This window comes from Ranitomeya imitator, chromosome 4, assembly GCF_032444005.1.
Source record: "Ranitomeya imitator isolate aRanImi1 chromosome 4, aRanImi1.pri, whole genome shotgun sequence".
Classification (NCBI taxonomy): Eukaryota; Metazoa; Chordata; class Amphibia; order Anura; family Dendrobatidae; genus Ranitomeya; species Ranitomeya imitator.
This window is the reverse complement of record NC_091285.1, coordinates 659,390,281-659,417,895: the sequence shown is the minus strand read 5'-3', so window position 1 is coordinate 659,417,895 and position 27,615 is coordinate 659,390,281. Positions and strand designations below refer to the sequence as shown.

Genomic DNA, 27,615 nt, shown 5'->3' with positions numbered 1-27,615 from the left:
TTGTGATGGAACATAACTGGTATATCATATTCCATTGTAACACAAATTATTCCCGTCTCATCTGAACAACATCTAAATACTGTAAGGGTCAGTCCCCAAACTGTTTAGGAAGAAATGTTCATAGTTATGTAGATAGGAACCATAAATCCATCAGTTAATGGGAACCGGAGCCCGTGGATTGTCCCGTCCTCTGACGCGTCTCCCGTCGTTTCTCCTTCCAGGTTCCCGTTGTCTTTGTGGATGTAGACGGGGTATGTCCTTGTCTCTGGCTCCTGTAAGTAGGGAGGGCAAATACAAGTCCTCCACATGAGGGATGTGTAGAGCCTCGGTGAAAGCCAAAATACCACTAGGGTGACTTGGCACATGGACTCTCCCAGCTTGACGGACCCTCAGACGAAATGGGAACCCCCAGGTATAGGGAATAGTGTGTCTTCAGAGCACTTCTAGAAGTGGTTTCATAGCTTTTCTTTATTGCAAAGTCCATCTAGGAAGATCTGAAAAAATCTGGATCATTACATCCAATTGTGGAAATTATTATTATTCCAAGATCTATTGATTAAACTTAGTAACATAGTAACATAGTTAGTAAGGCCGAAAAAAGACATTTGTCCATCCAGTTCAGCCTATATTCCATCATAATAAATCCCCAGATCTACGTCCTTCTACAGAACCTAATAATTGTATGATACAATATTGTTCTGCTCCAGGAAGACACCCAGGCCTCTCTTGAACCCCTCGACTGAGTTCGCCATCACCACCTCCTCAGGCAAGCAATTCCAGATTCTCACTGCCCTAACAGTAAAGAATCCTCTTCTATGTTGGTGGAAAAACCTTCTCTCCTCCAGACGCAAAGAATGCCCCCTTGTGCCCGTCACCTTCCTTGGTATAAACAGATCCTCAGCGAGATATTTGTATTGTCCCCTTATATACCTATACATGGTTATTAGATCGCCCCTCAGTCGTCTTTTTTCTAGACTAAATAATCCTAATTTCGCTAATCTAGCTGGGTATTGTAGTTCTCCCATCCCCTTTATTAATTTTGTTGCCCTCCTTTGTACTCTCTCTAGTTCCATTATATCCTTCATGAGCACCGGTGCCCAAAACTGGACACAGTACTCCATGTGCGGTCTAACTAGAGATTTGTACAGAGGCAGTATAATGCTCTCATCATGTGTATCCAGACCTCTTTTAATGCACCCCATGATCCTGTACTTTTGTTCATGGGAAAACCCCTTTAAGTAGTAAATGTCTCCCAGCTATTGACTGGGTACACTTTAGTAAAGTGTACTGTCTCTTTAAGACAGGGAACGCATGCGCTCGTACCCCAAGCGTGCTGCCAAGAGATCTGCCAAGGGTGGCAGACCCTGGAGAGCAGGCGCAAAGGCAGGAGACACAGATGGGGTGGTGAGTAAGTCAGCGTCCGGGGAAAAAAGGGAACGGATGCACTCAAGGACACCACCGCTACATAGGCCTAGAGGCCAGCGGGAAAATCTCAAGATTTCTGAACCAATAGTGATTATGGAAATTGAATAAAGCATTAAAATAAACATGTAAAAATATAGTTAACATAAAAAGACAATTTATAGAATAGGTCATTTTCTGATGACACATTCCCCTTAAGCCTGGACTGATAGGTCACAATGGCTTTTCAAATAAGCACCGCCCCTGAGGAACTATCTGCTTTAGATATAGAAAATCTAAATCAGTCAAGAATGTGGGCAATAAATTCAATAAACCTCGGACAACTGTACTCTTCACAATTTGCTAGAGAGATTTAAAAAAAAAAAAGAAAAAACACAACGTACATTAATACTAATTCACAATAAAAAAGCAAACATTTATTTATTTATTATGCTCGGTTATATAACGCCATTAATTTCCTCAGCTCTTTACAGACATTACAGTTTAATAAATTTAATGTTATTGATAACTTCATCCATTAACAATCATTTATCACTACAAAGTTTTAGATATCAATCACATAAACGAGATGACGAATAACTGTAGATGAAGAGGATGTCCAGGATTAAAAAAAAAAAAAAAAAAAACATGGCTGCCATCTTTCAACAACAGCGCCACACCTATCCCTGTGTTGTGACCGGTAGTGCCTTTTCTCCTCTAAATAGAGCTTGGCTGCAATACCCGACACAACCTAGAGATGGGGGTGGCGCAGGTTTTATAAAAAACAAGTCATGTTTTTTTCTAATTTGATACAACCCTTTAAAAAGGGATAATCCAGCTCTGATCACTCACGTATTAGTAAGTGAGCGGAGTTGGTGAGGTCACGTCTACAGATATTTACTGGCAGGCTTTGGGCACTTGTCCTATTCAATCGTCCGCGAGCAAACAGGTATCTACAGACGTCACATCACCAGCCGATGCGGAAGTGATCGGAGACGGATTACTCCTTCAGTGCAGTGTGAGCTACTAAACAACTTTTGTGGCAACAACAATTTCGGAATCACGTATACAAATACCATGGCTTTACAAGCCTCCTACTGACATTGGTTGCTCGACTTTGCCTTATATACATCTAAAGATCAAGGAGCAGTTTCGGGAATTGTGTTTAATTGGACGTTCTGCTCGACTACAATCAAGTCCCTTGACTTTTTCTTCACCCCTCTCCTCCCCACCCATGTTCCTTCCATCCACCAGTTGTCTCATCCTCACTGCCGTAAGTCATGAGGCTGAGTTCTTGTCTCTTCCACCTCAGAAGATTTAAGGTTTCCTAAATGGATTCATATTACAGTCGTATTTCCTCTGGTTTTTTCTCTACATGTTTCTGGCAGCATTCGAGCCTCGCTCTCACATTGTCCACGACGGAAGTATACAACAATGGATGAATACAAGGGTTCAAGGCCACCAAACCTCGGGTTATCTGGAAACCCGAGTGGATGTAAGATGACCACGCACAGGATGTCGGCTTCAGTCTGTTCGCGAGGTTGAGGTTCCTCAGAATGTGATAAGGCAAAAATGAGATTGAGTAAAGGGCCACCACAATGCACACCATAGTGACCACCTTCCTCTTATCTCTTGATTCGAGCCCATGGCTTTTACAGACGGCCCTCGCGATGCCAATGTATGAAAAGAGAGTGATCACAAATGGGAGGCCACAGCCAAATGCGGCCAGAAACAGGCTGTAGGGCAAGTAAGTGGGCAACATGCTATCAACGGCCGTTCCTATGCACTCCGTCACATGTAGTTCATGTTTTATGGTGGAAAATTTAAAGACAGGGGCCGAGATGGTGGCTACGATCAGCCATACAATCACACTGGCCACCTTGGCATGTTTACTTTCTACCTTACCTCTGGCATAGAATGGGTACACTACACCCAGGCATCGGTTGGCGCTGATGCAAGTTATGAAGAAGATACTTCCATAGAGATTGCAATTGAAAAGAAACCGCTCCACTTTGCACAGGGCCAGGCCGAAGACCCAATTTTTGCCCATAGCATAGTAAGCGATTAAAAGAGGCAACGACAATGCATAGGCCAGGTCACTGACTGCAAGGTTCAGGGAGAAGATGATGCCGGCGTGGCTTTTTTTAGATCCTCGTGGCACCAGTAACCAGATGGCAAATCCATTTCCGAGCAAAGCTAGAAAAAATTCCACTCCATAGACCGGAGCCAGGTACTTAATCTGGACGTGGGAATAGGAAGCGTTACACTTGGGGGTCTCCATATATCAAGGATATTCTGCAGAGAAAACAAAAGGGACACCATAAATCATCAAAATAAAAAGATTCTTAATATAAACAAAATGGTATTAAAAGCAATACATCCTAGCCAAAAAAATACTAAACACTGTCATACAGTGAATTAATAAAACAATGGTATATAGTTCAGTGTGAATATTATCAGCATATAGACGTAAGATTATAATGGAGGGCAATCTGGGCTAGCGTTTGAGGCTCTGCAAAGGCCCATGGCCGGATCGCCCACACCATAGTGTTGTGTGCACTGCCATCAGCAACACACATCTCTGAATTGGGAGCCTACCCGGAGCTCGGTTGCTGGTAATACAGAATGGCAGTGTAGCTCCATGGGAGCTCCTATCGCCTCTCCTGTGAAGTGTCGGTGCGATGATGTCATGTTATGTGGGCTCATGCTGTATATAAGGGGCTCACACTGTATCTAGAGGGCTATATGGGTTTTATACTGTATTTCAGAGGCTATGTGGGGGCTCATACTGTATATAGAGGGCTATATGGGTCTCAATGTATATAGGGAGCTCGTACTGTATATAGGAAGCTATGCAGGGTTTCATGTTGTATATAGGAAGCTATTGCTACATACAAAAGGCTCATACTGTATATAAGGACTATCTGGGGGCTCATGACAGGGTCGGACTGGCCCACTGAAGAACTGGAGGATTCTCCGGTGGGCCCAAGCACTGACACCTGCTGGCATACAGGGCCGGAAGCTGCCTAGGGCCCCTGCTGCTCCAGGGGCCCCCAGCCAGTGGCGTGTCGCTAATAACAGCACACCACACAGCTGCTATGGGGCCCGTGAATTGGGGGGGCCCGCCCCCGCCCGGTGCCAGCAGAGCAGCAGTGGGAGGCAGGAGCCCGTCACCACAGCGAAAGAGAAATGAACATTCACTCTTCCCCACGCCCCCATGAGTGTGGAGAGGGGTGAATATTCATTTCACTGTAATAGCAGGCAGTGTTAGCCGCAGGCTGTGGATAACATACCGCCTGTAAAGCCGACCGGGGCCCGGAGGTGGAGGGGGGCCCCTGCAGGCAGCTAACACTGAGGGCAATCTGGCCTGTTTATCCGAACCGAGGCTCCGGGGGCCCCTGGCCAGATTGCCCTCAAGTTTGGTGGGCAGGGAGCAATGATGCCTGCAGCTCCGCTGTCTACAGGAGAAAATGGCAGCGGGTGTGTGTGTGTGTGTGTGTGTGTGTGTTGGAGAGGGCAATGGAAAGGATGATGGGGTATTGGGGAAGGAGGCAATAATATAGGTGGTGATGAGAGGACAATGATGGGGTGGTGTAGAAGGTATTGATGGAGACGGCAATGATGGAGGTGGTGGAGAGAGCAATGATGGGGTAGTGGAGGAGGCATTAATGGAGAGCGCAATGATGGAGGTGGGGGAGAGTACAATGATGGGATGCAGATGGGGAGGAGGATAATGAGGGTGTGGGATTGGAATGGGAGGAAAGCAAAAGAATTGTCAACGGATCTACGGGAAAAGGTAGTTGAACTGTATAAAACAGGAAAGGGATACAAAAAGATATCCAATGAATTGATAATGCCAGTCAGCTGTGATTGATTAACAAATGCCAGGAAAATTGTTTGGGATGCAAAGAAAAACCTACAAATAACATCAGCTGAAATACTGGACTCTCTGAAAATTAGCGGCGTGGCTCTTTCAAGATGCACAATAAGGAGGTGCAGCGCCTCAGAGTCCTGGTCGTTGCAGTAATGTCATTCTTCCACCGGGGATAGTGATGTTACGTCTGAAGGCAATGAAGGAGATCACCTTACCAGGTATCACAAACCACACAACACACTTCACACTCCAGGCCGCCAGGGGGAGCTATGCTTCTATCTATTAGGACACTCCTCGCAATTAGGTAAAACTGGTAGTCTGGACAGAAAGTTAGGCAGATGCAAACTGAAGCTGAAGCTGGCTGGAGTGAGAGGGGGCAATACACGGTATTAAGAAATAGGGTATGTACACTTTTGATCAGGGTCATTTGGATGTTTTGGGTTGTCATTATGATTTAAAAAGAGAAAACACAGTAGTTTGACAATAAATGGCTTCACTCAACCACTAACCTTGAGTGGAGAAAAAGTTTTGGTATTATCATTCGTATTCTCTGAAAAAAGGCCAAGAAAGCAAAAATTCTGCCGGGTATGTAAACTTTTTAGCACGACTGTATAGATATATCATACAGTGCAGTGTGATTATTATCAGTGTATAGTTGCGGTGTCACATGTATACCATATACAATATATAGTGCAGTGTATCTCCTATATTCTGCTGGCGATTAGTGCTGCTCTGTAGCTTCCTGTGCAGTGGGTACCTATGTTATATCACTGTGGGTATTACACATCCGCTTGGAGCAGACACTTCTAGACACAGGATTTCCTATGGCCACCACACAGTGCAGTTACCCAAAATAATACCGCGCTTTCTGTGTTGTCATAGTCTCGGTTATACATGATATGGCGATACTATTACAGTAGTTAATATCCTATATTTTATCATATGGTGGTTAGATCAGCAGATACGTTTGTGGTTCCAGTTAGAATATTACATAACCCGAGGTGCATGGTATGATCTGTTTCTATCAGCGCAGCATGTAACACAGGCAGTGGAGCGACATGTATGGCTACGTGTATCGTATGTGCTGACAGCGAGCAGGAAATAGTGGCAGCTGGGGTATAAAGTGCGGTGAACGCCCAAGCACAACACACCAAATGTCACCATAGGAAATGCTAAAAAGTAGTAAAACTACAAAAACTCAGTAAGAGACAATTCCAGGAACTACACGTCCCATCAATTCGATAACAATGATTCCATGTCTTGGCTCCTGATGTAAGTTGGATAGTGCCAAAGTCCCTGCTACTATGGATATTACTGCCATGCAAGTGAGTAGCCCAAACATTACTGGAGGCCAAAGTGCCCCCGTTGTCACTGTCCCGTGAGAGTACGTCCTCGTCCCTGCCCAGTCCCGGGAAAATAGGCGCCCTACTCCCCGCCCAGTCCTGGGAAAAGAGGTGCCCTAGTCCCCGCCCAGTCCCGGGGAAAGAGGCGCCCTAGTCTCCACCCAGTCCCGGGGAAAGAGGCGCAATAGTCCCCACCCAGTCAGGGGAAAAGAGGTGCCCTAGTCCCTGCCCAATCCCGGGGAAAGAGGCACCCTAGTCCTCACCCAGTCCCAGGGAAAGAGGTGCCCTAGTCCCCACCCAGTCCCGGGAAAAGAGGCACCCTAGTCCCCGCCCAGTCCCGGGAAAAGAGGCACCCTAGTCCCTGCCCAATCCCGGGGAAAGAGGCACCCTAGTCCCTGCCCAGTCCCAGGAAAAGAGGCACCTTAGTCCCAGCCCAGTCCCGGGAAAGAAAAGAGGTGCCCTAGTCCCCACCCAGTCCCAGGGAAAGAGGCACCCTAGTCCTCACCCAGTCCCAGGGAAAGAGGTGCCCTAGTCCCCGCCCAGTCCCGGGAAAAGAGGCACCCTAGTCCCCGCCCACTCCCGGGAAAAGAGGCACCCTAGTCCCCGCCCTGCCCTGCCCCATGGAATGGCATCCTAATCTTTACTGTCCATTGGGATAAGGCTAGGTTCACATTGCGTTAGTGGCAGTCCGCTAACGGAATCCGTTACATAGCACCACTAACGCAATGTAACGGGTCCGTTAGCGCACCCATTGACCGCAATGTATCTAACGCATCGCTAACGTATGCCATTTTTGGCATGCGTTAGCGATGTCCCGCTATTTAATGACGGACCTCGAACGCTGCTTGCAGTGTTTTTGGGTCCGTTCTCGAGCATCTGCGCTAATGGGATCGCTAAACACAATCCCTTTTTGTACATTGCGTTAGCGCATTCTGTTAGCGTATGCGCTAAACGGATTTCACTAACGCAATGTGAACCTAGCCTAAGCAGGGAGCACATGACACCTCAGAAGTCCCAGTAAGCCCAATTTCCCCTCTCTCCATTTGTACATGCAATCTGCGCGTATATACCGAGACTTGACTTTCAAGTTGAATGTGTCTTCCTTATGTGTGAGATTCATCTTGAGAGTGTGCAAAAAACTAACTGACACCACAAAAGCAAATCTGCACCTTACATAACATATTATACAACTGAGCCCTAAGGCTATGTGTACATGTTCAGGATTTTTCGTGTTTTTCAGCCATTTTCTGCGGGAAAAACACTTGAAAAACACATACAAAAGCATCCCATCATTTTTAATGCATTCTGCAATTTGTGTGCACATGATGCGTTTTTTTCAGCAAAAACGCATCATGTTCATTAATTTTGCGGATTTTTCGCGTTTTTGACGTTATTTTATGCATTGGGAAGCTCCGGGAAAAAAAAACGCGGGAAAAAACGCATGTGGATTTCCTGCAGAAAAAAGTCCAGTTTTGTTCAGGAAAATTCTGCAGAAAATCCTGACGTGTGCACATAGCCTTAATATGTACTGTGACGTAAGCGTGTGTCAATGGGAAATTGACAATTGGCATGCACATGCTGCAGAAAAAAAAAAAGTGTGGATTTGCAGCGCTTTATTTTCCGCAGCATGTGAATTCTTTTGGTGGATCTGCAGCATTTCTGCACCCATTGAGTCAGGCAAATCTGCAGCAAAACCACAGGTTTAAAAAGATCTGCAGATTTGCTGTGGAGTTGGGTGTGAGAAACGCTGCAGATCGGGAGGAGGAAGAGTGTGTAAGCGGAGACTATGTGCGTGGGCGGAGACGTTGTGCGTGGGCAGAGACGTTGTGCGTGGGCGGAGACAAGTGCGTGGGCGGAGACAAGTGCGTGGGCGGAGACAAGTGCGTGGGCGGAGACAAGTGCGTGGGCAGAGACGTTGTGCGTGGGCAGAGACGTTGTGCGTGGGCAGAGACGTTGTGCGTGGGCAGAGACGTTGTGCGTGGGCAGAGACGTTGTGCGTGGGCAGAGAAGTATAAGTGTGGTCGCCCTAGTGACTTGCATAAAGGCAAAACTATGTTCTCGTCATAAGTATCTATGCCTCTTTCAATACATCCCATTATTTTATTTGCCTTGGCAGCAGCTGCCTGACACTGAGCAATAAAATGGAGTTTGACATCCACCAATACACCCGTCTTTTTTTTCAGCTACAGTTTTACCCAGTGTTTTACAATTCCATACATACCGTAATTATGCATTTCATTTCCACTGCCCAACTGCATAGCCTTACATTAAATTTCAATGTTTCAGTACAAGTCTCCAGATTACATAACTGCTTCTGAAATATTAAATTATCCTCCTCTGTGTTGATTACCCTGCAGAGTTTAGTATAACCTGAGAGTATTGAAATTCTGCTCTGTATGCCCCCTACAAGGTAATTAATATGATAAAAAGAAGAGGGCCCAATACTGACCCCCGTGCTACATCATTGTTAACTTTGACCCAATCCCAGTGTGTTCCATTAATATCTAACCTCTGTTTCCTATCACTAAGCCAGTTGTTAACCCAGATACACATATTCTCCCCTAGTTTTGTTTTTCTCATTTTATATACCATCATTTTGTGTGGCGCCGTATCAAACGCCTTTGTAAAGTCCATATAGACAACATCCACTGTGCTTCCCTGGAAATTAGCTCCTCATGTTATCCCATACCAGCAATGTGAGGCAGCTGAGAACTTTGGAAACTAAAGAAACAGTCAAGAACAAGAGCAGCCTTTCCCACCATCAGCTGGTTGCCTTAACTAGTGGGCCTTCAAACTCCAATTCTTCACAGAGATGTGAAGCCAAAAAGTAAAAATATTAAAAGGGGTTTTCTAGGCTTAACATAAGTTTCGGCAGGTAGCATGAGTGTAAAGATCGTGGTCACAAAGGGTGTGACTGAGACCGGGCCAGTGGGAGTGCAGGACCCATGGCAGCCAGCTCTGGAGGACACATCTGCAGTTGAAGACTATGCCACCTGCGACGTGCCGCCAACGTGCTCTGCAGCTCCGGGCCTCTGATAGACCTTTGCCTACAGAGTAAGTGCTGGGCAGAGAATCATCTGGGAGGAGGAAGAGGAGGATAGAGCTGCCCTGCGGAGGACATGGGAGAGATTGGTTTGTTTTCTTCAATAGTAGTGTGGGAGCAGACCATAATGGAGGCCACACTAATTTATAGGGATTACGTTATCACTTTATATGGGTCCCATAGGGTGACTAATATATGTGGGCCACATTATTCATTTATCTGAGCCAGAATTGAGGGACATTACTATAATATCGGAGTAACATAGTGGGACAATATTTTTGGTGGCCACAGAGGAATATCACTACTTTATTGGGGCCACGGAGCTAGACGTAACACCTGTAAGGGGGAATCATCACATCCCTCCGGCCTCCATGCCGGCCCCGAGGCATCCCTCCGGCCTCCATGCCGGCCCCGAGGCATCCCTCCGGCCTCCATGCTGGCCTCCAGGCATCCCTTTGGCCTCCATGCCGGGCTGTGAGGCGTCCTTCATGCTGGCCGCGAGGTGTCCCTCCGGCCTCCATGCCATTGCTGTATGAACACATGTGAGGCTTGGTAAATTTGGGCTGGGAGTTCTGCGGTCAGTCCACAGATTGCAGTCCACATTCAGACTATGAAATACGCCTGTCAGAACCAGATCTTAAAAGGGAACCTGTCACCATAACCTGCAGATATGGGGTTAATCTGCAGGTTATCAGCGTTATAATACTGCCGGGCGCCTGCGCGCAGCCAAACGCTTCAGGGAGAAAATGAACTTTATTCTCCTCGGCAGCGTTCCCGTTACAGTCGCGGGGGCAGCATTCCCGTTACAGTCGCGGGGGCAGCGTTCCCGTTACAGTCGCGGGGGCAGCGTTCCCGTTACAGTCGCGGGGGCAGCGTTCCCGTTACAGTCGCGGGGGCAGCGTTCCCGTTACAGTCGCGGGGGCAGCGTTGGTTCAGTTACTGCTCAGAGAGTACACCATGCCCCCAACATTAGGGCCGGCCGTGAGTCAAGGCCGGGGTCGCGGTTAGAGCCGTCGAGTGAACCAGCGCCGTCTCCGTGACTGAAGCGAGAACGCTGCTGAGGAGAAAATAGTTTGCTTTCTCCCTGAAGCGCCGGCCAGCATTAGAACCTCCAGATTAACCCCTTATCTTCAGGTTAAGGCTGCCGTCACACTAGCAGTATTTGGTCAGTATTTTACCTCAGTATTTGTAAGCCAAAACCAGGAATGGAACAATTAGAGGAAAAGTATCATAGAAGCATATGCACCACTTCTGTATTTATCACCCACTCCTGGTTTTGGCTTACAGATACTGAGGTAAAATACTGACCAAATACTGCTAGTGTGACGGCAGCCTTAATAGTGTTTTTTTCTCGTGACAGGTTTCCTTTAAATAACAGAACTTACAGAAAACTCTAGATATCGCTCATGCACCAACACTACTTTGTGTACTGAGAAAAACCAGAAGAACCTCATACGTAGGTGAGCATTACTGGGGCCCCAGGATATTCTCCAGGGGCCCGCTGATAACGTGACGCCAACAGGAAGCGAGCCAGGGTAGGAGTTGTGATTGCAGGGCTCCCGGGATGTATAGGGAAGATCTCTGCTTGCTGTCAGTGAAGAGGAAAGTCATCTGAAAACACACTGGCTTATATATTCAGCGGCTTCAGGCATAAAACCACTAACAGCTGTGGGTTTGTTACACTTGCACCCAATGCGGGAAATTCTCTGTTAGCAAAAGGTCATTCAGTCCTGATAGTTTACTACAGACGATCAGTGCAGGGAAAACGTATCAGCCAGGAGCCCATACTGGTGGGATTAGGTTTAGTAGAGTTTTTAAGCCACTGGACATTAAAAAAAAACAAAAAAAAAACGAGAGGTCAAGAAGCTGAGCACTTTCGTAATACCCCTTTAAGCAAAGTTTGGATGGTCGAATATCATGGAAAGTGAAATACGGCCATCTGGACCCAGCCATAAAGTGTCCATATAGACATGCTGAGAGTTGTAGTTTCCCTATATAATTTACACATTACTCAAGTTACCCTTAATATTAGGGAATTGTTTTCTAAGCGATTGCCTCGTATACACCTATTTTGAGGATAGCCTCCTTGGGAAAGTCCAGGCATCATTACTTATTAGTGAGGGTCCTCTCTCCTCCTGTGCCAGTCGTGACTTGTATTGTACAAGATTATTGTACTTGTTTTTATTATGTATACCCCTCCTCACATGTAAAGCGCCATGGAATAAATGGCGCTATGATAATAAATAATAATAATAATAATAATGAGCGAGTGTGCTGGGATAAGGTGCAGCCGTGGCGACTCAAACATATTTTTCGAGCACACCGAAGACACTCGGTTAGCATCCGAGCATGCTCAGATAACACCTCATCCCAGCACATTCGCTCATCACTAATTATTTCTTATCATATAGGACCAAAAGACGACTTACCTGGGTTTCGGCGGCGTCTCCTGCAGAGCTGTCGGTTCCTCTTAGTTGACACTTTTAGGTTTTCTTCCTTTTTCAAGTCACCACATTCCTCTACCTTGTGTGTTTGTGAGTGTGATTCCTCTCCACCCCCTCACAGTACAGGCTCTATGCTCTCATCCGCCCTCCTTTTCTTCATCCTCCTCCTCCACCTCCTCTGGGCACATAAGGTTCCTCCTGCCAGACACAGGAATAAGCACAAATTACACATTTATGAGCATTTTCATTCCGTAGAATTATATACCAAAAAGTGATGGAAGTATCAAGCTGGCGAGAGAGATAAAAAAAAGATAGAACAAAACAATAACAAATGAAACAGAATTTTAACCCCTTAGTGACAGAGCCAATTTGGTACTTAATGACCAGGCCAATTTTTGCAATTCTGACCACTGTCACTTTATGAGGTTATAACTCTGGAACGCTTCAACGGATCCCGCTGATTCTGAGATTGTTTTTTCGTGACATATTGTACTTCATGTTAGTGGTAACATTTCTTCGATATTACTTGCGATTATTTATGAAAAAAACGGAAATATGGCGAAAATTTTTAAAATTTTGCAATTTTCAAACTTTGTGTTTTTATGCCCTTAAATCAGAGAGATATGTCATGAAAAATAGTTAATAAATAACATTTCCCACATGTCTACTTTACATCAGCACAATTTTGGAAACAAAATTTTTTTTTGTTAGGGAGTTATAAGGGTTAAAAGTTGACCAGCAATTTCTCATTTTTACAACACCATTTTTTTTTAGGGACCACATCACATTTGAAGTCATTTTGAGGGGTCTATATGATAGAAAATAATGAAGTGTGACACCATTCTAAAAACTACACCCCTCAAGGTTCTCAAAACCACATTCAAGAAGTTTATTAACCCTTTACGTGCTTCACAGGAACTGAAACAATGTGGAAGGAAAAAATGAACATTTAACTTTTTTTGCAAACATCTTAATTCAGAACCATTTTTTTTATTTTCACAAGTGTAAAAACAGAAATGTAACCATAAATTTTGTTATGCAATTTCTCCTGAATACGCCAATACCCCATATGTGGGGGTAAACCACTGTTAGGGCGCACCGCAGAACTTAGAAGTGAAGGAGCGCCGTTTGACTTTTTCAATGCAGAATTGGCTGGAATTGAGATCGGACACCATGTCACGTTTAGAGAGCCCCTGATGTACCTAAACAGTGGAAACTCCCCACAAGTGACCCCATTTTGGAAACTAGACCCCTTAAGGAACTTATCTAGATGTGTGGTGAGCACTTTGAACCCCCAAGTGCTTCACAGAAGTTTATAACGTAGAGCCGTGAAAATAAAAAATCGCTTTTGTTTACACAAAAATGATCTTTTCGCCCACAAATTCTTATTTTCACAAGGGTAACAGGAGAAATTAGACCACAAAAGTTGTTGAGCAATTTCTCCTGAGTACGCTGATACCCAATATGTGGGGGTAAACAACTGTTAGGGCGCACCGCAGAGCTTGGAAGAGAAGGAGTGCCGTTTTACTTTTTCAATGTAGAATTGGCTGGAATTGAGATTGGACGCCATGTCGCGTTTGGAGAGCCCCTGATGTGCCTAAACAGTGGAAACCCCCCACAAGTGACACCATTTTGGAAACTAGACCCCTTAAGGAACTTATCTAGATGTGTGGCGAGCACTTTGAACCCCCATGTGCTTCACAGAAGTTTATAACGTAGAGCCGTGAAAAAAAAAAATTGCATTTTTTCTACAAAAATGATCTTTTTGCCCACAAATTTTTATTTTCACAAGGGTAACAGGAGAAATTAGACCACTAAAGTTGTTGTGCAATTTCTCCTGAGTACGTCGATACCCAATATGTGGGGGTAAACCACTGTTTGGGCGCACCGCAGAGCTTGGAAGAGAAAGAGTGCCGTTTTACTTTTTCAATGTAGAATTGGCTGGAATTGAGATCGGACGCCATGTCGCGTTTGCAGAGCCCCTGATGTGCCTAAACAGTAGAAATCCCCCACAAGTGACCCCATTTTGGAAACTAGACCCCCCATGGAACTTATCTAGATGTGTGGTGAGAACCTTGAATGCCCAAGTGCTTCACAGAAGTTTATAATGCAGAGCCGTGAAAATAAAAAATATTTTTTTTTTTCCACAAAAAAGATTTTTTAGCCACCAAATTTTTATTTTCACAAGGGTAACAAGAGAAATTGGACCCCAAAAGTTGTTGTCCAATTTGTCCTGAGTATGCTGGTACCCCATATGTGGGGGTAAACCACTGTTTGGGCGCACGGCAGAGCTCAGAAGGGAGGGAGCACCATTTGACTTTTTGAGCGCAAAATTGGCTGTCGTATTTGGAGACCCCCTGATGTACCTAAACAGTGGAAACCCCCCAATTCTAGCTCCAACCCTAACCCCAACACACCCCTAACCCTAATCCCAACCTCATCCATAATCCTAATCACTAACCCTAACCATAATCACAACCCTTACCCCAAAACAACCCTAATGTCAACCCTAACCATAACCCTAATCAAAACCCTAAATCCAACACACCCCTAATCCTAATCTCAACCCTAACCTCAAACCTAACCCTAATCCCAATACACCCCTAATCACAACCCTAACCTTAACCCTAATCCCAAACCTAACCCTAATCCCAAGCGTAACCCTACTGCCAACCCTAATCCAAACCCTAACCCTAATACGAACCCTAATCCAAACCCTAACCCTAATCCCAGCTCTAACCCTAACTTTAGCCCCAACCCTAGCCCTAACTTTAGCCCCAACCCTAACCCTAGCCCTAGGGCTACTTTCACACTTGCGTCGTTTGGCATTCCGTCGCAATCCGTCGTTTTGGACAAGAAACGGATCCTGCAAATGTGCCCGCAGGATGCGTTTTTTGCCCATAGACTTGTATTGCCGACGGATCGTGACGGATGGCCACACATCGCGTCCGTCGTGCACTGGATCAGTTGTGTTTTGGCGGAGCGTCGGCACAAAAAAAGTTCAATGAAACGTTTTTTTGTACGTCGCATCCGCCATTTCTGACCGCGCATGCGTGGCCGTAACTCCGCCCCCTCCTCCCCAGGACATAGATTGGGCAGCGGATGTGTTGAAAAACTACAGCTGCTGCCCACGTTGTGCACAATTTTCACAACGTGCGTCGGTATGTCGGGCCGACGCATTGCGACGGCCCCGTACCGACGTAAGTGTGAAAGAAGCCTAACCCTAAGTTTAGCCCCAACCCTAACCCTAAATTTAGCCCCAACCCTAACCCTAAATTTAGCCCCAACCCTAACCCTAAATTTAGCCCCAACCCTAGCCCTAACCCTAGCCCTACCCCTAACCTAACCCTACCCCTAACCCTACCCCTAACCCTAACCTAACCCTACCCCTAACCCTACCCCTAACCCTAACCTAACCCTACCCCTAACCTAACCCTACCCCTAACCCTACCCCTAACCTAACCCTACCCCTAACCCTACCCCTAACCCTAACCCTAACCCTACCCCTAACCCTAACCCTACCCCTAACCCTACCCCTAACCCTACCCCTAACCCTAACCTAACCCTAACCCTAACCTAACCCTACCCCTAACCCTACCCCTAACCTAACCCTACCCCTAACCCTAACCCTACCCCTAACCCTACCCCTAACCCTAACCCTAATTTTAGCCCCAACTGCTGTTCTCCTGCCGGCCGGCAGATGGAGACAGATGGCGGGCGCACTGGGCATGCGTCCGCCATGTTCTGCTGCCGGCGGCCAGGAGGAGCAGCAAGAGGATCCAGGGACCTAGGTGAGTATGCTAGGGTCCCCGAATCCCCCTATTTCTCTGTCCTCTGATGTGCGATCACATCAGAGGACAGAGAATTACACTTTACTTTTTTTTTTTTTTCTTTTTTTTTTGCGGTCGCCGGTAAACAGTTAATTACCGGCGATCGCAAAACAGGGGTCGGTAATACCGAACCCGATCATGCTCTTTGGGGTCTCGGCTACCCCCGGCAGCCGAGACCCCAAAGATTCTCCCGGTGCCGGCCGGCGGGCGCACTGCGCATGCGCCCGCCATTTTGAAGATGGCGGCGCCCACCGGGAGACACGAGGAGCATCGGGGGAGCTAGGTGAGTATTGGGGGGCCACCTGGGACCCCTTTTCTCTGTCCTCCGATGTGCGATCACATCGGAGGACAGAGAAATTAAAAAGAGATCGCTTTTTTTTTTTTTTTGCGATCGCCGGTAAACGGTTAATTACCGGCGATCGCAAATGCGGGGTGGGTTAAAAACCCCCCGAATCATGTTCTCTGGGGTCTCGGCTACCCTCGGCAGCCGAGACCCCGGAGAAAATCGGCCTCTGGGGGGCGCTATGGACTTTTTCCACAGCGCCGTTAATTAACGGCGCTGTGGTTTAAGTACCCTTAGCGGCCGCCGTTAAAAGGCGTATCGGCGGTCGCTAAGGGGTTAATACATAACAACAAAACAGCAATATAAAGCTAAAATAAAAATAGAGCAATAAAGTCTAAAAAAAAAAACAACTAGAGGAAATAACAATACATAAAAACAACAAAAAATGGAATAAATAAATGCAAATATGAACAAAAAATGAAAAACCTAAAATAAGCCAAATAGAATAATGAAATACAAAAAAAAGGTACATTAAAATACTTGAAAACAAGAAAACATGTGAAAACATAAAAAAAATTGCATAATAAAATGAGAAACTGTTAAATTAAAAAATATCATCCTCATAAATGCTGTTTTTTTGTCTAATCTCCATGAATTTAGTATCAAACTGGAAGGATAAAAAAAAGATAGAAAAAAAATAACAACAATTTAAACATAATATTAAAACGTAATAATAAAAAAAAAAAATATATATATATATAACTAAAATAAAAATTGAGCAATAAAGCCTAAAAGAATGAAAACTATATGAAATAACAATAAAAACGTACTAAAAATAATGTAAACAAATGGAATGAAAAATAAATAAAAATATGAACAAAAAATGAAAAACCTAAAATAAATATAATAACATGTAAAAACAAACAAAAAAATGATTTAAAAAATAAGAAACAAATTAATAAATTAAAAATATCATCCCCATAAATGCTGTTTTTATGGACTTTTCTCCATGAATTTACTTCTTTGTTTGGGAGGCGCATCGAAGGTCGAAGGATTCAGCTAAACCTTGTAATGTTTATATTTGTCTCTAAGGGCGGACCATATTGTATGGAGCATTACACAGAAATCTATGGCTCTGATTTTATAGCCGAGCTCAATAAGGCTCTGTATTCATCATTACTGTTTGCTCCCATTTGCTCCCTATTAGTGGCTTTAGTATTTGCACCTTATTTTTTACACGTTTTGCTCCATTTTTTATGTTGTCTTTTTTTTTTTTAAGTAATTTTTTTTGCTCTTCTCAACAACTTTGCTTTTCCATATTTTCGGCCCAATCATGAAATTATGCGACCAGTCCCTGCCTGGAGCAAGGTTTCCGGAGGAGTTCTTATTTTGGCGTAATTGAAGGCTATCGTGTGACATTTTAAAGGATGATGTGTCTTTTTGAGTTAAAAAGTCCCAAAAACGTTTACAGACAAAAAATAAAGAGCATTTTAAAAAAAAATTTACACAGGGGTCTAAGGGGTAACGTTTCTCCTTGTGGAGAGTGCCAAGCCTGGCATGTCAGAGAGACGCCATGTATGCTCCTCTGGTAAATTAAATATGTAATTTGTCTCTTCACAGAGGAAGAGGACTAGAACTCTATAGACCACCTATTGGAAGCAGCGATCCTAATAGTCAATATTGACTCTTTAACCCCTTCACGACCTTGCCCTTTTCCGTTTTTGCGTTCTCGTTTTTCACTCCCCTCCTTCCCAGAGCCATATCTTTTTTTATTTTTCCGTCAATATGGCCATGTGAGGGCTTGTTTTCTGCAGGACAAGTTGCACTTTTGAACAACATCATTGGTTTTAGCATGTCGTGTACTAGAAAACGGAAAAAAAAATTCCAAGTGCGGTGAAATTGCAAAAAAAAAGTGCAATCCCACACATTTGGCTTTTTTGCTAGGTTCACTAAATGCTAAAACTGACCTGCCATTATGATTCTCCAGGTCATTACAAGTTCATAGACACCTAACATGTCTAGGTTTCGTTTTATCTAAGTGGTAAAAAAAAATTCCAAACTTTGCTTAAAAAAAAAAATTGCGCAATTTTCCAATACCCGTTGCGTTTCCATTTTTCATGATCTGGGTCGGGTGAGAGCTTATTTTGTGTGTGCCGAGCTGGCGTTTTTAATGATACCATTTTGGTGCAGATATCTTCTTTTGATGTCCTGTAATTGCATTTTCATGCAATGTCGCGGCGACCAAAAAAAGGGAATTCTGGCGTTTCGAATTTTTTTCTCGCTATGCTGCTTAGAGATCAGGTTAATGCTTTTTTTATTGATAGATCGGGCGATTCTGAACGCGGCGATACTAAATATGTGTAGGTTTGATATTTTTTATTGTTTTATTATTTTGAATGGAACGACAGGGGGGTGATTTAAACTTTTATTTATTTATTTTCAGATCTTTTTACTTTTGCCATGCTTCAGTAGCCCGCATGGGAGGCTAGAAGGTGGCACAACTCGATCGGCTCTGCTACATAGCAGCGATCATCAGATCGCTCCTATGTAGCTGATTTACAGGCTTGCTATGAGCGCCGACCACAGGGTGGCGCTCACAGCAAGCCGGCATCAGTAACCATAGAGGTCTTCAATAGACCTCTGGTTACTATGCCGACGCATTGCTGACCCCCAATCATGTGACGGGGGTCAGCGATGCGCTCATTTCCGGCCCGATAGCCGGAAGCGCCGGTTAAATGCCGCTGTCAGCATTTGACAGCGGCATTTAACTAGTTAATAGCCACGGGTGAATCGCGATTTCACCCGCCGCTATTGTGGGCACATGTCAGCTGTTCAAAACAGCTGACATGTTTCGGCTTTGATGCGGGCTCACCGCCGGAGCCCATATCAAAGCAGGGGATCCGACCTCCGCAATTATAGTACGGCTGAGGTCATGAAGGGGTTAATAAGCCTTGCAATTTGACTTACCAGAATCTCAATTTGCAGACACGTGTTTCGGGGTGTTGCCCTTCATCAGTACAAAGTATGAGATCTGATTTGGCTAGGTGAGAGACTCCGGACTGGTGTCTAAGTGGTAACGTTTCTCCTTGTGGAGAGTGAACCCCTTTGACCCCAGTCCAGAGCCTCTCACCTTGCCAAATCAGATCTCATATGCTGTACCCACCCATGAAACGGATAGTCATCAGGGACCACCTTTTTAGGGGCTGGGCTATTCTCTGCTATACTTGTTGAGGGAGGATCTAACTTGATCCTTCACGGTTGACTCAGTGATTTCCAAATTAATCTACAGGGTGTTGCCGGCAACTGAAAATGACCAGACGGAGACTCGTGCCTCTGTGTGGGGGATCGAGCAGATCTCTGGGCCCCCGTTTATTGTGTATGAGTTTTCATAGTCATAGAAATTATACTTCAACCAATCAGCATAAGAACACGCTCACAGTTCTTAACCTATAAGAATACAGGAAAAACTTAACCCATGAGGATGCAGGAAAAATGAAAACTACAGATATGGTCGTGTCTTTTTGGCATAAAAAAGATATTAACAGATGCCTCAGTCTTGTATAGCGATACACCCACGAGTCTCTTATCTGGCTCGAGTTAGAACATTCAAGGTCTTTATACCAATTATAAATCATAGCATAGTTGAATAACAAAATGTTATCTTCGTGAGAAACAGGACAGAGTTACTTCATAGCAGCTGTAACCTTCTACCTAAGTAAATAACAGAATTTATCTTTAACCAACAAGAAAATGGAGTCAAAGCACAAAATGGAGAATCTAGCACAAAATGGAGAATCTTTCATAATTTGTTCCTTCACATACTGAGCATGTACCGGTTGCCAATAGGACACATACTCAGTATGCTATCCCTGGTCACCACTGTGTCACTTTCATTGTTCTCCCTCGCTGGCTGTAAAGAGAACTTGATGAGCTGGCGAGGGAGCAAACTATCAGTCACAAGCTGGTAAGAGAACTCTAAAATTTGGATTCACTACTGGAAAATGTGTGATCCTTCAAAAACTGATCATTTGTTAGGTTCTAAAAAGAGGACTTCATTATGCCTGTGCTTTTCCTGAGCTCCTGTTTTGTTAGTAGGGCACCCTAAAAATAAGCTCATGATAGGATATCCAGATACCGCGACCTCTAGTAATCGGCAGGACCTGGCATCAAGTGAGCACTTTCCTTGTAGTGTCACCTCTGGGCAAGGAAGGTATTACACAATGCCATCAAGATGGGGCACATTACACACTTTGTCCTTTTACACCATGCCCTCAGGGTTGGGAACAAGTACACATAAGCACTGAGGGTGGAGAACATTATATACAATGGCCACAATGAGCCACTTTCCCTTTTGAATCCCAATTAGTTGGCTAAATTTGTTTCAGAAAGTGACAAGGATAGGAAAGGACAATGTACATACAGGGAAGGTCTGGCCAGGATATCCCCAGGGGGCTAAATTCCGCACATAATTCTCACTTTTGGGCCCCTTCCCCCAGCAGTCAGTGTTTACTTCCCCCATGTTACAGCTGCTGATTATGTCCACATGGAGATGTAGTATGATAGGAGATGTCTCCTGCTATTTACTGGGGGAAGGGGCGGAAGCAGAAGATTTGTTTTATTAGTGACCCCCCCCCCCCCCCCCAGGCATCGTGTCTTTGATCATATAACACAGAATGTGCTATGTCCAGCTATCGCCCAAAATCGCTGCTCCCATTCGCTTCCAAACTCCTGGAGCCGCACGTTCACGCTGAACTTTCCTCTCACCTCTCATCTAACTTTCTCTTTGACAATCTACAATCTGGTTTCCACCCCCATCATTCAACTGAGACAGCCCTGTCCAAAATTATTTATGACCTACTTACAAAACTACTTAGCCAAAGCTAATGGACAATACTCTATACTCCTCCTCCTAGACCTGTCCTCTGCTTTCGACACAGTTGACCACTGCCTCCTACTACAGATCCTCTCCTCCTTTGGCATCAAAGACCTCGCCCTATCCTGGATCTCCTCATACCTTTCCAACCACACAATCAGCTTCTCCCACTCCCACACTACCTCCTCATCCCACCCTCTCTCTGTTGGAGCCCCCTAAGGCTCTGTTCTAGGACCTCTACTCTTCTCAATCTATACACTTGGCCTAGGACAACTCATAAAGTCTCATGGATTCCAGTACCACCTGTATGTGGACGACCCTCAGATCTACCTTTCTGGCCCAGACGTCACCGCTGTGCTCTCCAGAATCCCGCAGTGTCTATCAGCCATATCCTCCTTTTTCTCCTCTAAGGCCAGGTTTACATTGCGTTAATAGCAGTCCGTTAAACACATAGGTTAACGGGCTGCTGTTAACACAAGTGCCGTTATGGCAGCACGCTAGCGCAGATAGAGCATCTGCTAGCTCTATCTGCGCTAGCAGTGACGGATCCGGAAACGCTGCAGCCCGCGTCTCGGGGTCCGTCACTCGATGATGGCACATGGCTAGCGCACACCCATTGTAGGCCTGCGCTAGCGATGCGTCCGACATTGCATTCAATGGCGGCGCTAGCGGACTATGTTACACCGCGTTATGCCGCGGTGTAACATAGTCCGTCTAACGGACGCCAGGAACGCAATGTGAACCCAGCCTTACTTCCTCAAACTCAATGTGGACAAATCTGAACTCATCATCTTTCCTCCATCTCACAGATCTTCCTTACCCGATCTATCTATCAGAAAAAATGACATCACGCTTTCCCCCGTACCGGAAGTCCGCTACCTCGGAGTAACCCTTGACTCTGCCCTGTCCTTCAAACTGCACATCCAAGCTCTTTCCACATCCTGTCACCTCCTGCTCAAAAATATTTCCAGAATCCGTCCTTTCCTCGACCGTCAACCTACTAAAATGCTTGTGCATGCCCTCATCATCTCCCGCCTCGACTACTGCAACATCCTGTGGCCTCCCTGCTAACACTCTAGCACCTCTCCAGTCCATCCTTAACTCTGCTGCCCGACTAATTAATCTCTCCACTCCTCCACTTCCCCCCTCTTCAAATCTCTTCACTGGCTCCCGTTCCCTCATGTATCCAGTTCAAATTACTAACACTGACCTACAAAGCCATCCATATCCTGTCTCCTCCATATATCTCTGAACTAATCTCTCTATATCTTCCCTCACGTAATCTCCGGTCCTCCTAAGACCTCCTTCTCTCCTCCACACTTATTTGCTCCTCACCTAATTGCCTACAAGACTTCTCCCGAATATCCCCCATCCTCTGGTATTCTTTGCCCCAACACATCCGACTGTCAACCACATTCGAATCCTTCAGACGGAACCTGAAAACCCATCTCTTCAGGAAAGCCTACAGCCTGCACTGACCCCGCTGCCTCCTCATCACTACCGAAGCTACCGCCTCACCAACACCGGAGCTCCTGCAACCCTCCACCTACTGTCTCCTTCCCAATAATCCTGTAGAATGTAAGCCCGCAAGGGCAGGGTCCTCGCCCCTCTGTATCAGTCCGTCATTGTTAGTTTGTTTACTGTAAGTGATATCTGTAACTCTGTATGTAACCCCTTCTCATGTACAGCACCATGGAATCAATGGTGCTATATAAATAAATAATAATAATCTATATATATAATTGTCTAAGGGTTTTTCCGTCTGTCTGTCTTTCTGTCTGTCTGACTGTCTGTCTGTCCTGGAAATCCCGCCTCTCTGATTGGTCGAGGCCGCCAGGCCTCGACCAATCAGCGACCGGCACAGTGACGATGATGTCATAAAGGACGTAGATATCCCGCGTCTCTGATTCAGCGACGGGCACGGTATAGACGTAGATGTCATAATGGTTGCCATGGCGACGATGATGTCATAAAGGTTGCCTCGACCAATCAGCGACGGGCACAGTCTGCTGCGAATTCGCCTCGACCAATCAGCGACGGGCACAGTATCGACGTAGATGTCATAAAGGTTGCCTCGACCAATCAGCGACGGGCACAGTCTGCCTCGAATTCTGGAATCATCAATGTCCATATACTACGGGGACATGCATATTCTAGAATACCCGATGCGTTAGAATCGGGCCACAATCTAGTAAGTAATAATAATGTCATCCCTTTCATCAGTTCCATGGCCCAGTCCGAGAAGAGGGTTTACAAAGTGACTTTATATATAATCCTTACCTACTCTGCAAGCCTTGCACATATAGGCTAAACTATCATAGCGGCAGCAAAAGAGCGTCCATTACCTGCACGGTCAGGGAGACCTATTTAATGCATCATTCCCATCTCAGAAATGCTATATGTGTTTGATGGTTAATGATAATTAATTAATAGTTAATGATAAACTTACCTGGAGCAGCCAGTGCCAGGCAGCAGCTGCCAAGGCAAACAGGATCATGGGGTGCATTAAAAGAGGTCTGGATACACATGATGAGAGCATTATACTGCCTCTGTACAAATCCCTAGTTAGACCGCACATGGAGTACTGTGTCCAGTTTTGGGCACCGGTGCTCAGGAAGGATATAATGGAACTAGAGAGAGTACAAAGGAGGGCAACAAAATTAATAAAGGGGATGGGAGAACTACAATACCCAGATAGATTAGCGAAATTAGGATTATTTAGTCTAGAAAAAAGACGACTGAGGGGCGATCTAATAACCATGTATAAGTATATAAGGGGACAATACAAATATCTCGCTGAGGATCTGTTTATACCAAGGAAGGTGACGGGCACAAGGGGGCATTCTTTGCGTCTGGAGGAGAGACGGTTTTTCCACCAACATAGAAGAGGATTCTTTACTGTTAGGGCAGTGAGAATCTGGAATTGCTTGCCTGAGGAGGTGGTGATGGCAAACTCAGTCGAGGGGTTCAAGAGAGGCCTGGATGTCTTCCTGGAGCAGAACAATATTGTATCATACAATTATTAGGTTCTGTAGAAGGACGTAGATCTGGGGATTTATTATGATGGAATATAGGCTGAACTGGATGGACAAATGTCTTTTTTCGGCCTTACTAACTATGTTACTATGTATGTTACTATGTTACTATGTGGGTCCTGCCCCCTGGATCAGGGTTAGGGAAAAAGAGTCCCAGTGAGCCTGTCTTCAATTTAGATTTTTTTTTAATTCTTTAACTTCCAAGATTTATGACTTTTTAAATTTTTGGTTGATGGAATTGTATCAGGACTTGTTTTTCTAAGGTACGAGATGTAGTTTTTATCACTACTATTTCGAGGTCCATATGCCATTCTGATCATTTTTATTCCATTTTATAGGAGAACAAAGTGACCAAAAAAGCAAATCTGCCATTTCCATTTCTTTTCTTTACATTTTTTGTATTAATTCTCCCAGGGAACTTAAACCTGCTGATTACTTTTACAATACACTGTAATATTTCAGGGTAATATAAAATGACAGTACCTATCTCCTATTAAGCACATGCATGGGTACACATGGGTCTACAAACATGGCATACATAGGCTCTATAGTAGGCTCCTCCTGCTGCTATGACATTGCCATTGGCACCCCACAATCATGTTGCGGGGAAGAATTGGCACGGGTGCTGGATCAGACACCTTTTTCCCGTTTCTAACCACTTGAATGCTGCTGTCCTGATTGACTGTGGCATCTAATAGGGTAAACTGCTGTGATCAATGTTAGCTCGAGTCATAGAATCCTAGAATGTTAGAGTTGGAATGGACCTCCAGAGTCCTCGTGTGCAACCCCCTGCTCAATGTAGGATTCACTAAACCATCTCAGGCAGATGTCTGTCCAGCCTCTGTTGATTTCCATTGAAGGAGAACTCACCACCTCTCAAGGCAGCCTGTTCCACTCATTGAACACACTCACAGTCAAAAAGTTTTTTCTAATATCTAACCTGTATCTTCTCCCTCTCAGTTTCATCCCATTGCATCTTGTGCTTCCATGTGCAAAATGAGAATAATGATGATCCCTCTACAATGTGACAGCCCTTCAGATATTTGTAGACCGCTATTAAGTCTCCCCTTAGCCTTCTTTTTTGCAAGCTAAACATTCCCAGATCCTTTAACCGTTCCTCGTAAGACATACTTTGTAGTCCGCTCACCACCCTGGTCGCACTTCTTTAAACTTGCTCCAGATTTTCAATGTCTTTTAAAATGTGGAGCCCAGAACTGGACGCAGTATTCCAGATGAGTCCTGACCAATGAGGAGAAGAGGGGGATAATGACTTCACATGATCTAGACTTTATGCATCTCCTAACACATCCTAGAACTGTGTTTGCCTTTTTTGGTGCTGCATCACACTGTAGACTCATGTGCAGTGTGTGATTTATTAGTCTTTTTCACACGTGCTGTTGCCTAGTTCTGTTCCTCCCATTCTGTAGATGTAATTTTTGTTTTTCTTACCCAGATGTGGAATCTTGCATTTCTCCATGTTAAATACCATTCTATTAGTTGCTGCCTATTGTTCAAGCTTATCTAGATCCTTCTAAATCCTTTCTGTCTTCTCTAGTGTTAGGGTACCGTCACACTAGACGATATCGCTAGCGATCCGTGACGTTGCAGCGTCCTCGCTAGCGATATCGTCCAGTGTGACAGGCAGCAGCGATCAGGCCCCTGCTGTGATATCGCTGGTCGGGGAAGAAAGTCCAGAACTTTGTTTCGTCGCTGGATCTCCCGCTGACATCGCTGAATCGGCGTGTGTGACGCCGATTCAGCGATGTCTTCGCTGGTAACCAGGGTAAACATCGGGTTACTAAGCGCAGGGCCGCGCTTAGTAACCCGATGTTTACCCTGGTTACCATCGTTAAAGTAAAAAAAAACAACCACTACATACTTACCTACCGCTGTCTGTCCCTGGCGCTGTGCTTCTCTGCTCTGGCTGTGAGCGCCGGGCAGCCGGAAATCAGACCTCGGGATTGTTGGTCGCTGGAGAGCTGTCTGTGTGACAGCTCTCCAGCGACCAAACAGCGACGCTGCAGCGATCCGGATCGTTGTCGGTATCGCTGCAGCGTCGCTTAGTGTGACGGTACCTTTAGCTATCCCACCTAGCTTTGCATCATCTGTAAATTTGATTAGTTTACCTTCAGTTCCCTTATCTAGATCATTTATAAAATGTTGAACAGCACTGGGGCCAATACAGAGCCTTGTGGTCCCCACTTGAAACCCTATTCCAATTGGATGTGCAACCATTTATTACCATTCTTTGAGTACGATCACTGAGCCAGTTATGAATCCACCTATCCCTAGCCTTGTCAAACCCATACTTGGTCATTTTTTCAATAAGGATAGTATGAGATACTTTACCAAATGCTTTGCTGAAGTTGAGATATACTGTCACGACTCATTTTTGAAGTCCTGACAGCTCTGGTTCTGCTTTAATTTTGGTTTTTACTTTTGGGCCAGCAAGGGTTAATGTCAGTATCCTTGCTGGCACCTGCTGTGTTGCTGGTCAGCTGATGTGGGTGGTGACCACTCCCACCATCCTTTAAATAGTCACATGATGCATCATCTGACTTTTGGTAATAGAGTTTGTCTCTGAAGACCAGCCTAGGAGTTTGGAGTTCTCTGGTGCTAGCAGTGTATCAGCTGATTTGGTGGAGTTCGAGGACCTGGTTCCATATCCTCTGCTGTGTGGAGCTTTGCAGCAGAAGCTTGAGCTAAGTTTTTGTTGTTTACTTGTCTGTCTCGTGCTTGTCACTATCCCCTGTGTTGATACCATCTGCAGTGGTGATGCTAGCGTCATTGCCTGCCAGTGCGCTAGCCAGGGTATAGTGAGGTGACAGCTAGGGACTAGGCATCTGATAGCGGCGGGGGGAAGTACCTGCATAGTGTGTTAGGGGAGTTTAGAGATAGGCTCAGATTGTTGATAGGAGGTGCCCCATCCCTCGCTCCCTACTGTTAGGGCCTTCCTCTCCTTTTTTCCATCCCGTTGTGTGTGTTGTGCCATCCGCCTGACTTTCCCATCCCGAGCCTTACATATACTATATCTACCGCATTTCCCGGATCCACCCAGTTGGTGATTCTATCATAGAAGAAAATTAGATTAATCTGACATGACTTGTTTGCTACAATCCTATGCTGGCTCTGGTTAATTATCACAGCAGCAAGACGTTGTACCAGATGTGTCACACAGCTCTTAAGCCAGCTTGCTACATGCATTGTGCACACCAATGGGCAGTGTGGGCACCTCAAGCACTATAGGTACTTGCCCGGGTTCGGTGAGTGTTGCCTTTAGCCCTGTCTGAGACCTGCACCAATCTCTAGAACAAGGTTTCTCTCGACTTTGTGGTTGATGTGCAGGGAGAAGTGGGGGTGCATGTGTGTCTTTCCATCCACTTCTACAGGAGTTTTATAGATTGCATGCACGGTCACCTCTGCTTACAAAACACCGTAAGCCCTAATGTGTGTCCCAGAGGTGGACATTTATGGCATATCCTGGGGACA

General features: G+C 45.3%; 1 protein-coding gene across 1 annotated transcript in view; it reads right to left on the bottom strand.

Moving 5' to 3' along the window:
* Positions 1–1,816: 1,816 nt before the first annotated feature.
* The window catches only part of P2RY11 (purinergic receptor P2Y11), a 41,272-nt gene continuing 15,473 nt past the window's right edge, over positions 1,817–27,615 (bottom strand). The window contains exons 2-3 of the mRNA XM_069767073.1: positions 12,091–12,303; positions 1,817–3,696 (exon numbers count right to left, since the gene is read on the bottom strand). Of these exons, the coding sequence (XP_069623174.1) occupies positions 2,744–3,682 (939 nt within the window). The 5' untranslated portion in view covers positions 3,683–3,696; positions 12,091–12,303 and the 3' untranslated portion in view covers positions 1,817–2,743. The remainder of the gene's footprint in view (positions 3,697–12,090; positions 12,304–27,615) is intronic.